The 14,274-nt window shown below is 40.6% G+C and overlaps 1 protein-coding gene across 4 annotated transcripts in view; it reads left to right on the forward strand.

Moving 5' to 3' along the window:
- Positions 1–2,362: 2,362 nt before the first annotated feature.
- The window catches only part of PBK (PDZ binding kinase), a 32,930-nt gene continuing 21,018 nt past the window's right edge, over positions 2,363–14,274 (forward strand). For 2 of the 4 annotated variants that reach the window (XM_086414855.1, XM_086414857.1), the window contains exons 1-3: positions 2,363–2,529; positions 5,609–5,686; positions 8,087–8,180. In XM_086414855.1, the coding sequence (XP_086270981.1) occupies positions 5,629–5,686; positions 8,087–8,180 (152 nt within the window). In that variant the 5' untranslated portion in view covers positions 2,363–2,529; positions 5,609–5,628. The remainder of the gene's footprint in view (positions 2,530–5,608; positions 5,687–8,086; positions 8,181–14,274) is intronic. The other 2 variants (XM_086414858.1, XM_086414859.1) reach the window with 2 other exon arrangements.

The following is a 14,274-nucleotide window of genomic DNA, read 5'->3' on the forward strand; positions in this document are numbered from 1 at the left end:
AAGAAGAACAAATTCTGAAATTTTCTTTTCTTTTCTTCCTCTCCCCTAAACGTTCTCATCATTCTTCTAGCCAATCAGCAGTATCCATATGGCCTCAAAGAAAATTGAAATGCAATAGCAGTAGAAAAGAGGGGAAAAAAATTAATATCCCTCCCCCCACCTTTAAACTAGGCTCAAAAGGGGAGGCGATGAAAGGAGCAGAAGTTTAAGTTTATGCCATAAAAAGATGAGGATGCAAATGTTCCTTTGCGCATAACCAACCAAGAATCAAATACAGAGTCTGGGTCTCTTTTGCCTAAGCCAGGGAATCCAGGCCACTTACACTCTGGGAGAAATTACCGGTTCAGGTTGGAAACTGTTTCCTATGACGACTGACTGGGGTGCAAGATTTTGAGATTAATGATTACATTTTACAGGCAATAACATTAAGCTTGTGAAGTTCAGATGTTTCTTCTGATAATCTCTGGAGGTACTTTTATAGTTACAAGATGGGGAACAGGATGGTTATAAGTCTTTACCCAGGGACCTTCATTCCTGTGACTATTTTCTGCTTCATCTTACACCTGTGTCAATATCCTCATCTCCCTAGGGTTTCTTTGCACAGGCAGTGCTTAATTAAGGCGCTGTCAGGCTCTGGCTTTATTAGCCATAAGAACAGAAAACAGAGACTTGTAAAATTGTAGAACTTAATAAAAAGCATAGCAAATTATAGGCATTTTTAAAAAGATGATGAGGTGTGTATTATGCCTCCGCAAAAAATATCAGAATGAGAATAGAGGGAAGGTACTTCCCAGGTGGCTTAAATGATAAGGAATCCACTTGCAAATGCAGGAGATGCAGTTCGATCCCTGGGTTGGGAAGATCCCCTGAAGGAGGAAATGGCAATGCACTGCAGTATTCTTGTCTGGAACATCCCAGAGGAGCCTGGTGGGGTACAGTCCATGGGGTTGTAAAGAATGGGACGTAGCTGAGCAACTGAAAACACACACAGAAAGTGACCATCTCTGCTTAGGAGAGGGTGGCCAAAAATGGGAGGGCCCTGAAGGTGGAGACGTGTGTGTGTGTAAGATGGAAGAGGTTTTGAACATGTTTGTTAAAGAGGAACTCTAAGCTCGAGTTCAAATCCTGACTCTACCGTCTACTGGCTCTGTGACTTTAGGCAAATTACTTAACCTCTCTGTGCCATTTGGGTTTCCTCATTTGCGAAAAATGGGCTTTACAACTATAGTTACCTACATTATAGTCTCCTTTGTATTGTGTTGTGTGTGTGTTTCTTTCTTTGGACACTTCCCTACCCTTCCCTCATCCCCCTCTGCCTAAGCTCCTCCTGAGCAGGAGGGGGCTCTGGTGACTTAATCATCTTTGTGTCTCTTTCAGTGATTGCTATAGTATATCTTCTGCAGTGGGCATTCGATACACATCCGGCACATAGTAGGTGCTCTCTGGGCTTTCCTGGTGGCTCAGACAGTAAAGAATCTGCCTGCAATGCAGGAGACTTCCGTTCGATTCCTAGGAGGGGAACATCTACCGGAGAAGGGGAAGATGCTATCTAAATATTTGTTGAATAAATGAACACATTCCTTTGTAGCTCAGCTGGAAAAGAATCTGCCTGCAATGCGGGAGACCTGGGTTCGATCCCTGGGTTGGGAAGATAACCCTGGAGACGGGAAAGGCTACCCACTCCAGTATTCTGGCCTGGAAAATTCCATGGACTGTATACTCAGTCCATGGGGTCGCAAAGAGTCGGACACTACTGAGCGACTTGCATTTTCACTTGAAATGAAGGTAGTGGTTACAAGAGGTAGCAAAATTTCTGAGTATCGATGTTTCTTCTCAGTCAAAAACGATTGCTACTCAAGACAAGTGCATTTTTAGTTACACTGTTTCAAGGCCAAATTTGTAGTAAAAAAGACAAAAGAACCATCACACATTCTGGGCACAGCGTTCGTAACTGGGAAAGGATTTCAGCCTAAATACAGGCATACATTTTCTTTTTAATTGGAGTTGTCCCTCTGAAGGGCTGACAGTGGCTGTAAAAGTCAGTTCGTTTCTACCTTTTATTTGGCTTCAAAGCATCCCTATTGGGTAGTAAGGGAGAAGGAAATGGCAACCCACTTCAGTATTCTTGCCTGGAGAATCCCAGGGACAGAGGAGCCTGGCGGGCTGCTGTCTATGGGGTAGCACAGAGTTGGACACGACTGAAGCGATTTAGCAGCAGCAGCAGCAGCAGTGGGTAGTAAGGTGGGATCGATAAACAGAGGGGAAAGGCTGAAAAGAACAGGAACGGCGAATCCGGCTTGGTGTGTCCTTTGCGCCGCCCCGTAGTTCGCGATCGACGTAGGGGCGGTGCGTGCGCTATTTTGAAAGCCCGGCGGGTTCCCGTCGGAACTACGGTTGCCGAGTCCGTGTGTTGGCGGGTCGGACCCCACCCCCTCACCCCAGAGGGGCGCGGAGTGTTGGGGGCTGCTCGGGACCAGTTTTCAAGACAGCCTTTCCCTGGACATCTCGTCGTCCCACCTCGTGGCTCTGGTAAGGAGAGAGATTTTAGGGAACCTGCCGCGAGTGGGCCTGGCCGGGTGTCCCGCGCCCCTCGAGCCGCGGCCTCTTTGCTTTTTTGACAACTTGGGGCCTGGAAGGAAGGTGGAAGACGTTGGGAATATGCATTAAACTGGGAATTATCTTAGGAAGCATCTTGACGACCCGCGTGCGCATCAGACTTACGGGGTACGGTGGGGATTCGAAGAAAGAAATCGCTCTTTTCTCAAATCAGAGCTCGACACTACTTTTTATGGAAGCCCGCCAGGGTTCTCTGTCCATCGGATTCTTCAGGCAAGAATACTGGAGTGGGTTGCCGTTTTCCCCTCCAGGGGATCTTCCCGACCCAGGAATCGAACCTCCTGCATTGGCAGGCAGATTCTTTACCATTAATGCCACATCGGACGCCCAGGTGCTGTTTATTAAGGGATATTAAGTGGCTCTATGCAGCATTTAAGCAAATGTTCTCTCTTCCTCCCAGTTTTTTATGGACAATCCAAACGAGCTTACAGACAGGTAGTAACAGTTTGCTTTACAGTAAATCTAATACAAAACCAAACCTTTTTTCAAAATAATAGTTAATTTTTTAATAAAAAGGATTTTAAAAGAAATGTTACGGAAGGAAAAAAAACCCTGTATTAACTTGCTTGTGTATACAGTATGTACATTGTATTTTCATAGATAATTTTAAACTAATAGTTTATTGAGATGTAATTAACATATCATGAAATTCACTCTTTTGAAAGTGTACAGTTAAGTGGTTTTTGGAATAGAGTTGTGCCGGGGTCCAGCCCCGGTGGATCCAGGGAATTCGAAGCGGGGCCGGCGTCTGCGAGGATCAGGAAACAACTGCTTAATTAAACGTTAATTAAGGATATAAACAGTAATAGAATAAGGACAGCTCAGTGAGGAAATTGAGTGGAGAAAAGAGGCTGAATAATTTAGCCAGAAGGTGAGAGAAAGAACGACATGGGGAGACCAAGTTTCGGTGAACAAGGCCCGCACTTTATTTTCCAAAGTAGTTTTTATACCTTAAGTTATGCATAGAGGATAATGGGGGAAGGGGTAGAGTCATGCAGTAAGCCAGGCTTTCTTCCTGCAAACTTCTCATATGCAAAAGTTTAGGTGATTTGCATCATCTTCTGGCCCAGAGGCCTATTAACATTTTAAGACCCTTTCTTCAGAAAACTTATTTTTCTCTAAAGGCGGCTAGTCAGGCGCCACCCTCCAAAAGCATTAAAGTTGCATTCCTATAGGGCAAAGGTGTGGTGGGCTACAACAAGAAAAAGAATTAACTCAAGGGTCCAAGGTTACAAACATTAAAATTACTACTTATACCAATCATATTAATCAATACACTGCCAGGAACACAGCAGGTAAGGGATATGGAAACTTAGCAGCAAACATTGGCCCAACAAGTGAAAAACCCTTCACCAATAAAATTTCTAATCAATCTTTTAACTACTCAAAGGAATCTGTGTTTAGACAGTTTAGAACATCTCCTGCCTCTCACAGTTGGGAGGCTCTGAACAATCACATGTGGCCGGAAAAACCTATTCAGGCAGGCTAGAGGATTTCCAAAGGAGTTTGTAGGTTGAAACACTGTCACACCCAGGAACTTTATTAACTGGAGCTGTAAGTTAACTCTCTTTCTAGAGAGAGGTAGTGGGGGACAGGCCCCCCGCCCCGCCGCCCCCCGAAAAGTCAGAGGTGTAGGTGAGAACACAAAGCAGAAAGTAGGCAGACTCTGGTTTTGGGGGTAGATGCTCGAGAATTTCCAGGGGGACTCCTGAGGCTCGATCCCGCCCTTGCGTATCCGAGCCTCCTTCCTCATGACCTTTGCCACGGGCGGAGTTCCTCACGCTGGCTCCTGGCAGTGATAGACTTCCAGTTGAGCTATTCCAGATCCTGAAAGATGATGCTGTGGAAAGTGCTGCACTCAATATGCAATATGCACTCAATATGCAGTATGCCGGCTCCCGGCAGAGTTGAATATATTAAACCACTACCTAATTTTAGAACATTTTCATCACCCCAGAAAAGATGGCATACACCCACTAGCAGTCACTCCACATTCTCTCTTCCCTTCAGCCCACAACAACTAAGCATTTATTTTGTCTGTGGATTTGCCTGTTCTGGATATTGTGTGGAAAAACAATCATATATGTGGCCTCTTGTGTCTGCTTTCTTTCACTTGGCATAAGGTTTTCAAGATTCTTTCATGTTGTAGTATACATGAGTACTTCATTCCTTTTAATGACTAAATAATATTCCCTATGTAAAATATATACTCTGTTGAATAATATTTTATTGTGCGTAGTATCGGAGAAGGCGATGGCACCCCACTCCAGTACTCTTGCCTGGAAAATCCCATGGATGGAGGAGCCTGGTAGGCTGCAGTTCATGGGGTTGCTAAGAGTAGGACAGGACTGAGTGACTTCCCTTTCACTTTTCACTTTCATGCATTGGAGAAGGAAATGGCAACCCACTCCAGTGTTCTTGCCTGGAGAATCCCAGGGACGGGGGAGCCTGGTGGGCTGCCGTCTCTGGGGTCACACAGAGTCGGACATGACTGAAGCGATTTAGCAGCAGCGGCAGCAGCAGCAGTGTGTAGTATATGCCATATTTTCTTTATCCATTCATCATCTGATAGCTTTTTCTGTTTCCTTTTTTTGGCTATTAGGAATAATACTGCTTACAAAGCCAAGCTCTTAAAAGCATATAAAAGATCTGTTAATAACTACTCCTGGGAAGTGTGGGAGGGTACGAGGTGATTTTCTTTTTTTTAACCAAGTGCATATATTATTTTAAAAATAAAATAAAAATCCACAATCATTAATAGCATGACCTTGGGTATGTAATTTTACTTATCTTTAATTTTAGTTTATCTTTCTCCCTCTCTGGGTTTCAGTTTTCTCATTGTAAATACAACTGGACTAAATATTTGTCATGGTCTTTTTCAGTTCTCAAATTTTTTGTAAATAAGTGATAGTATTATAGGAATTTTTTCTTCATGAATGAAAGATGTATTCTTTATAACTGCAGTGTACCTTTCTATTCATTTTTATCATAGGACTTTAAGCAATTATTACAATGGAAGAAACCAATAATTTCAAGACACCAAGCAGATTATCTGAAAAAAGGAAATCTGGTAATCTATAAAACCTTTCTTCATTGTTACTGATATCAGAAATGTCTTCATAGTATTATAGTTAAATCCTTTCATTGTTATCTGTCACACAAGAACAGTTTTAGTATAAGTCATCTTTATAATGTTGATCTCAAGAAATAAGACTTCTTTTATAGTTCAGAGTTTGGTCATCTCTGATCTAATTTTATTGACATTCTAGCAGATTTGTAGGTTCTCCTAGGTGAAGAAGCAACTTAACTTGAACCTCAAAGGAACCACTTTATCTTTCCCCCTCTATGTATGGGAAGGGTATTTTCCAAGGCAATTCAGTAGACAGGGTAATCTGTCACTTCAATTTGACAAGCCCTTTGGGCTTCATTTTGTTGTGCTGCAGCCTGGAAAGTGTTTCTAAGCAGTAAGTTAGGGCAGTGATAGGACTCATCTCATTAGTTTCTCTCCTCTCAGAGTTCATAGTCCTGCCCTGCCGATTGTCAAGTATGTGAAAACCATTATATTTTGTCAAATTTTCTAGTTGTTCATGGCAAAAGGGCAATCCAAGAGCAGTTAATTGTTCATGAGCAAAAGTAGGACTGCTCTATCTCATTTCTTTTAATAACCTTATACTACTCTGTAATATAGATATGCTATAATTATGACTCTAATGATCACTTAGGCTTTTCTTTTTTTTTTTTTTGTAGCTACAAAAGCAGATCCCACTATTGGCATGCATGCACGCATTCACGTGTGTATATGGTATCTTTGGCTGCATGCCGTAGCGCAGGCATTAGCAAACTTTTTGTAAATGGCAGATAGTAAATGGTTTAGGCTTTGTGGGTCACATAGGAACCCTTTTGCCATCGTCTTCTTCCTTTCTTCTTTCTTCCTTGCCTGCCTCCCTCCCTTCCTTCCTTCTTTCCTTGATTTTTGCCTAAATTAGTCGTTACTGTGATTGCCGAAAAATGATATTAATAACTTTTTTTCTTTGTGGTGCTTTGTATGTGTCTCTGTCTCCTGAAGTCCTGTTTACTATCTCCAGAAGGCTCAGCTCCTGGAGAAGCTGAAGGTGTGTTTAGAAGGGAATGTTCCAGGAAGAGTTAGAGGTTTGGAGTCCAGACTGATATTATCAAGTACACTGAATCTGTCTCTGTTTCCCCTGTTCTGGCTCCAGAGAAATAAGACAGTCACTGGTGAGACAGCTGCCATTCTGTGTAGTTTCTTTTTTTTTTTTTATTTTATTTTATTTTTAAACTTTACATAATTGTATTAGTTTTGCCAAATATCAAAATGAATCCATCACAGGTATACATGTGCTCCCCATCCTGAACCCTCCTCCCTCCTCCCTCCCCATACCATCCCTCTGGGTCGTCCCAGTGCACTAGCCCCAAGCATCCAGTATCGTGCATTGAACCTGGACTGGCATCTCGTTTCCTACATGATATTTTACATGTTTCAATGCCATTCTCCCAGATCTTCCCACCCTCTCCCTCTCCCACAGAGTCCATAAGACTGTTCCATACATCAGTGTCTCTTTTGCTGTGTAGTTTCTATACCTTGAATTCTCTCATCTCCAGGATCTTGTCCCTAATTGTCTTTGTTCTAAGGCCTCCTCGGTTTTTTTCTTTTCTGGACATGGAATCTAGTTCTTCTGTTTTGAAACCAGATTTGAATTCTTGACTCTGTAACCCTGGCTTCTTTAGCAAGTTGCTCTCTGGAATCAATTCCATGATAAGAGTTGTGCATAAATGCCTTGATGAGGGTGTGTAATTGAGAGGAGTGTAGCTGGTATGACACTGTCTTTTCTACTTTGAATCTGCTCTTAAGGGTGATCTTGGTATTGGCTTGATTCGAAGTCATCCTCAGGTTCTGATCTTTTCTGGAGTCAGTTCTAGCTCTTTGATTCTGAAACCAAATCTGGATTCTAGGCTCTTCAGTGTTATTAAAGGCAAGTCTTCATTTGGTAGCGTAATCTGGATAAGGGTTTTGGTTAAAAGTGTTGATAAGGGTTTTCCGTTGACCTGTGAATTTGATATAGCTTCTGTCTATACTTTGTTGCCATGGTGTTAGAGTTGTCTTGGGCCATGTTGGAAGAGAGTCATGAAGTCTAAGGATTCAACCAAGAGACTTTCTTTATCTGTTTTTTTAACAACGCTTTTAAAATGTAAAAATCAATTCTTAGCTTATGGGTCATATAAAAACAGGCTGTTTTGCTGACCCCTGTTTAAGTGTTCCTGTAGAATAGAGCTCCAAAAGTAGACTTGGTCAAAGGTATCCATTGAAAGTTGGGACACATAGTGTCAAATTGCTCTGCAAGACTTTGCCAGTTAATTCCCTTAACAGTGATTTATTGAGAACGTTAGGATGCATCTGTGGAGCTCTTTTCAAATACTAATTTTATTTTTTATTTCTCTTTCTGACATTTAGCATTATGTTTAACTCCATGTATAAATATTCCTGCCTCTCCATTTATGCAGAAGCTTGGCTTTGGTACTGGGGTAAATGTCTACCTTATGCAAAGGTGAGTATAAGATTTCACGTTAACATTTTTACATGGAACCATAGTTCCACTGTACGTGGAGACAAAAAGGAATGTGAACATGCAAATATTTAGACCTGGGGTATGTTCATATTTTTGCCAGAGCTCTACCTGGTACATCTTTCTCCTAGCTTCCTCTTAATGGGTTATTAAAGGAGAGGTAATTTGTAATTTTTCCTTGGCTTGTGTAGGAGGGGAAAAGGACACAGAAAAGGGATTCCTGTGTGATAATAACACAGGATTCTCAATAAGAAAACTTCAAAGAGGATACCAGTGTTGGGAGATATCAGTGACTATTAATCCCTTCTATCTGGAGAGTTGCCTTCTCAGGATATTCTCTTCTAAAGAAGTAATATTTTTATTTATGTCATCATTAAGTGAGAAGGGCAGATACCTGATTCTAAAGTAGGAAAATTGTATTAAAAGAAAAATGGAATACTAGAATAGATGCTTATAGCTAATAATATTACATATGGCAACAAACACATTATTACAAAGTTGTTTCTTTTATTCATTATTCTGTACCTAGTTTCATGTTTATTAAGTGGCAAACAGTTATGTACTGTTTAGTGCTCCCTAAGAATTAGCCTGATTAGTCCAAGGCAGCATATCATTAGCTTTTCTAGGTTTACGTTGTTTCAAAGAAATACTTCCTCAAGTAAAAAGCTGGTGAATCGAGACTAGTATAGCAGTTATATGTAAGTGGGTCTTCTTGAAGTGTCTTCGCAGCTTAAACACCCCCTTTTGTGTGTTTGTCTGCTGTTAGTTTTTTGAACTTCCATTTTTTAATGTCTAAAACTCTGGCTTTAAGTTATTTTGAAAGAAAAAACTTATCACAATTTCGTGGCTAGTCTCATTTTTTCTTCCTTAAAAAAGTTTTTTTAGAATGTGAAGTGTGTTGTTAGCAAAGTTATACTGTATGTGACTTAATTAGAAAACTTCATTGGAAATAGCAGTTCCCGCCTGACCCTCCCAGTCCTCAGTGTGGCTCTGTTAGCTTGGGATTTTCCTTTATAGTAGCCTCAGTTCAGTTCAGTTCAGTTCAGACGCTCAGTCGTGTCCAACTCTTTGCGACCCCATGAATCGCAGCACGCCAGGCCTCCCTGTCCATCACCAACTCCCGGAGTTCACTCAGACTCACGTCCATCAAGTCAGTGATGCCATCCAGCCATCTCATCCTCTGTCGTCCCCTTCTCCTCCTGCCCCCAATCCCTCCCAGCATCAGAGTCTTTTCCAATGAGTCAACTCTTGGCATGAGTGGCCACAGTACTGGAGTTTCAGCTTTAGCATCATTTCCTTCCAAAGAAATCCCAGGGCTGATCGCCTTCAGAATGGACTGGTTGGATCTCCTTGCAGTCCAAGGGACTCTCAAGAGTCTTCTCCAATACCACAGTTCAAAAGCATCTATTCTTCGGCGCTCAGGCTTCTTCGCTAGATTTCCTTTGCCTCTCAGGTGAATTGGATCCTCTATTTTTCTTGTTTCATGTCTTAGTATTTCTTGGTTTCCATCTCATTCTGGTTGAAGACATTTGTTAGTGCCCCATGAAAAACAGAAGATACATTTTTGAGAATTTACTTTTCTAAAAATGTTTTCATTTTATGCTTGTACTTGAGTGGCCTTTTTTGTTTTTCTGGGTTAGAATTCTCATTCAGAAGTATGTTCTCCCCAGAATTTTGAGAACATTGTTCACTGCTGCTGTTGAGAATTCTGAAGCCCCTCTGACGCTGAGTCTTTGTGTTTCTGTTCTATGTTGTCTCCTCCTCCTGCTGTCTTATAACCTTATATGGTCTTTTGTTTGTCACCGCTGTTCTGCATTTCACAGTGACATGCATGGGTATGGCCTCTTGGAGCCTGAAAATTCCTATTAAATTTTTGAGAGGCTATTTTTAAAAATTACTTTGTTGATCATGTTCACCCCTTTTTATCTGTCCTCTGTCTTGGATGTGGGATTTACTGGCTTAATCTTTGATCTACCTTTATTTTATTTTATTTTTGGTCTGTTTTTCTATTTTCTCTTTTGTTCTATTAATATTTTCTGGGAAATCTTCCCAACTTCATTTTCTGATACTTCTATTTAGTTTTTCATTTTTGTCTATCTTGTTTTTAAAAATTATCTGAAAGTTTTCCTCTTTAAAAAAAATATAAATTTATTTATTTTAATTGGAGGCTAATTACTTTACAATATTGTAGTGGTTTTGCCATACATGGACATGAATCTGCCACAGGTGTACATGTGTTCCCCATCCTGAACCCCCCTCCCACCTCCCTCCCCATCCCATCCCTCAGGGTCATCCCAGTGCACCAGCCCCGAGCACCCTGTCTCATGCATTGAACCTGGACTGGTGATCCGTTTCACATATGATAATATACATGTTTCAATGCCATTCTCCCAAATCATCCCACTCTCGCCCTCTCCCACAGAGTCCAAAAGACTGTTCTATACATCTGTGTCTATTTTGCCGTCTCGCATATAGGGTTATTGTTACAATCTTTCTAAATTCCGTATATATATATATATATGTGTTAGTACTCTTGCCTGGAAAATCCCATGGACGGAGGAGCCTGGTAGGTACCAGTCCATGGGGTCGCTGAGGGTCGGACACGACTGAGCGACTTCACTTTCAATTTTCACTTTCATGCATTGGAGAAGAAAATGGCAACCCACTCCAGTGTTCTTGCCTGGAGAATCCCAGGGACAGGGGAGCCTGGTGGGCTGCCATCTATGGGGTCGCACAGAGTTAGACACGACTGAAGTGACTTAGCAGCAGTAGCAGTAGTATACTGTATTAGTGTTTTTCTTTCTGGCTTACTTCACTCTGTATAATAGGCTCCACTTTCATCCATCACATTAGAACTGATTCAAATGTATTCTTTTTAATGGCTGAGTAATATTCCATTGTGTATATGTACCACAGCTTTGTTATCCATTCGTCTGCTGATAGAGACATCTAGGTTGCTTCTATGTCCTGGCTATTATAAACAGTGCTGCGATGAACATTGGGGTACACGCATCTCTTTCAATTCTAGTTTCCTTGGTGTGTATGCCCAGCAGTGGGATTGCTGGGTCATAAGGCAGTTCTATTTCCAGTTTTTTAAGGAATCTCCACACTGTTCTCCATAGTGGCTGTACTAGTTTGCATTCCCACCAACAGTGTAAGAGGGTTCCCTTTTCTCCACACCCTCTCCAGCATTTATTGCTTGTAGACTTTTGGATCACAGCCAATCTAACTGGCGTGAAATGGTACCTTATTGTGGTTTTGATTTGTATGTCTCTGATAATTTACTCCTTGGAAGGAAAGTTATGACCAACCTAGATAGCAATTCAAAAGCAGAGACATTACTTTGTCAACAAAGGTTCATCTAGTCAAGGCTATGGTTTTTCCATTAGTCATGTAGGATGTGAGAGTTGGACTGTGAAGAAAGCTGAGCGCCAAAGAATTGATGCTTTTGAACTGTGGTGCTGGAGAAGACTCTTGAGAGTCCCTTGGACTGCAAGGAGATCCAACCAGTCCATTCTGAAGGAGATCAGTCCTGGGTGTTCTTTGGAAGGAATGATGCTGAAGCTGAAACTCCAGTACTTTGGCCACCTCATGCGAAGAGGTGACTCATTGGAAAAGACTCTGATGCTGGGAGGGATTGGGGACAGGAGGAAAAGGGGACGACAGAGGATGAGATGGCTGGATGGCATCACTGACTCAATGGACGTGAGTTTGAGTGAACTCTGGGAGTTGGTGATGGACAGGGAGGCCTGGCGTGCTGCAGTTCATGGAGTCGCAAAGAGTCAGACACAACTGAACAACTGAACTGAACTGATAATGAGTGACGTTGAGCATCTTTTCATGTATTTGTTAGCCATCTGTATGTCTTCTTTGGAGAAATGTCTGTTTAGGTCTTTGGCCCATTTTTTGATTGGGTTGTTTATTTTTCTGGAATTGAGCTGCAGGAGTTGCTTGTATATTTTTGAGATTAATTGTCAGTTCCTTCATTTGCTATTATTTTCTCCCATTCTAAAGGCTGTCTTTTCACCTTGCTTATATTTTCCTTTGTTGTGCAAAAGCTTTTAGGTTTAATTAGGTCCCATTTGTTTATTTTTGCTTCTATTTCCAATATTCTGGGAGGTGGTCATAGAGGATCCTGCTGTGATATATGTCGGAGAGTGTTTTGCCTATGTTCTCCTCTAGCAGTTTTATAGTTTCTGGTCCTATGTTTAGATCTTTAATCCATTTTGAGTTTATTTTTGTGTATGGTATTAGAAAGTGTTCTAGTTTCATTCTTTTACAAGTGGTTGACCGGTTTTCCCAGCACCACTTGTTAAAGAGATGGTCTTTTCTCCATTGTATATTCTTGCCTCCTTTGTCAAAGATAAGGTGTCCATAGGTGCATGGATATATCTCTGGGCTTTCTGTTTTGTTCTATTGATCTATATTTCTGTCTTTGTGCCAGTACCATACTGTCTTGATGACTGTAGCTTTGTACTAGAGCCTGAAGTCAGGCAGGTTGATTCCTCCAGTTCTATTCTTCTTTGTCAAGATTGCTTTGGCTATTCGAGGTTTTTTGTATTTCCATACAAATTGTGAAATTACTTGTTCTAGTTATGTGAAAATACCATTGGTAGCTTGATAAAGATTGCAATGAATCTATAGATTGCTTTGGGTAATTTTCACTATATTGATTATTTCAATCCATGAACATGGTATATTTCTCCATCTATTTGTGTACTCTTTGATTTCTTTCATCAGTGTTTTATAGTTTTCTATATATAGGTCTTTTGTTTCTTGAGGTAGATATATTCCTAAGTATTTTAATGGAATTGTTTCCTTAATTTCTCTTTCTGTTTTCTCATTGTTAGTGTATAGGAATGCAAAAGATTTCTGTGTGTTAATTTTATATCCTGCAACTTTACTATATTCACTGATTAGCTCTAGTAATTTTCTGGTGGAGTCTTTAGGGTTTTCTATGTAGAGGATCATGTCATCTGCAAACAGTGAGTTTTACTTCTTCTTTTCCAATTTGGACTCCTTTTATTTCTTTTTCTGCTCTGATTGCTGTGGCCAAAACGTCCAAAACCATGTTGAATAGTAGTGGTGAGAGTGGGCACCCTTTCTTGTTCCTGACTTTAGGGGAAATGCTTTCAATTTTTCACCATTGAGGATAATGTTTGCTGTGGGTTTGTCAAATATAGCTTCTATTATGTTAAGGTATGTTCCTTCTATTCCTGCTTTCTGGAGGGCTTTTTTTTTTAATCATAAATGGATGTTGAATTTTGTCAAAGGCTTTCTCTGCATCTATTAAGATAATCATATGGTTTTTATCTTTCAATTTGTTAATGTGGTATATTACATTGATTGATTTGCAGATATTGAAGAATCCTTGCATCCCTGGAATAAAGCCCACTTGGTCATGATGTATGATCTTTTTAATATGTTGTTGGATTCTGTTTGCTGGAATTTTGTTAAGGATTTTTGCATCTATGTTCATCAGTGATATTGGCCTGTAGTTTTCTTTTGTGGCATCTTTGTCAGGTTTTGGTATTAGGGAGATGGTGGCCTCATAGAATGAGTTTGGAAGTTTACCTTCCTCTGCAATTTTCTGGAAAAGTTTGAGTAGGATAGGTGTTAGCTCTTCTCTGAATTTTTGGTAGAATTCAGCTGTGAAGCCATCTGGTCCTGGGCTTTTGTTTGCTGGACGATTTCTGATTACAGTTTCAATTTCCATGCTTGTGATGGGTCTGTTAAGATTTTCCAACAGAAAATCTTGGAAAGTTGTACTTTTCTAAGAATTTGTCCATTTCTTCCAAATTGTTCATTTTATTGGCATATAATGCTGGTAGTAGTCTCTTATGATCCTTTGTATTTCTGTGTTGTCTGTTGTGATCTCTCCATTTTCATTTCTAATTTTATTGATTTGATTTTTCTCCCTTTGTTTCTTGATGAGTCTGGCTAATGGTTTGTCAATTTTATTTATCCTCTCAAAGAACCAGCTTTTGGCTTTGTTGATTTTTGCTGTGGTCTCTTTTGTTTCTTTTGCATTTATTTCTGCCCTAATTTTTAAGATTTCTTTCCTTCTACTAACCCT

This window comes from Bos grunniens, chromosome 8, assembly GCF_055505025.1.
Source record: "Bos grunniens cultivar Pamir isolate PY7600 chromosome 8, Bosgru_T2T1.0, whole genome shotgun sequence".
Lineage (NCBI taxonomy): Eukaryota > Metazoa > Chordata > Mammalia > Artiodactyla > Bovidae > Bos > Bos grunniens.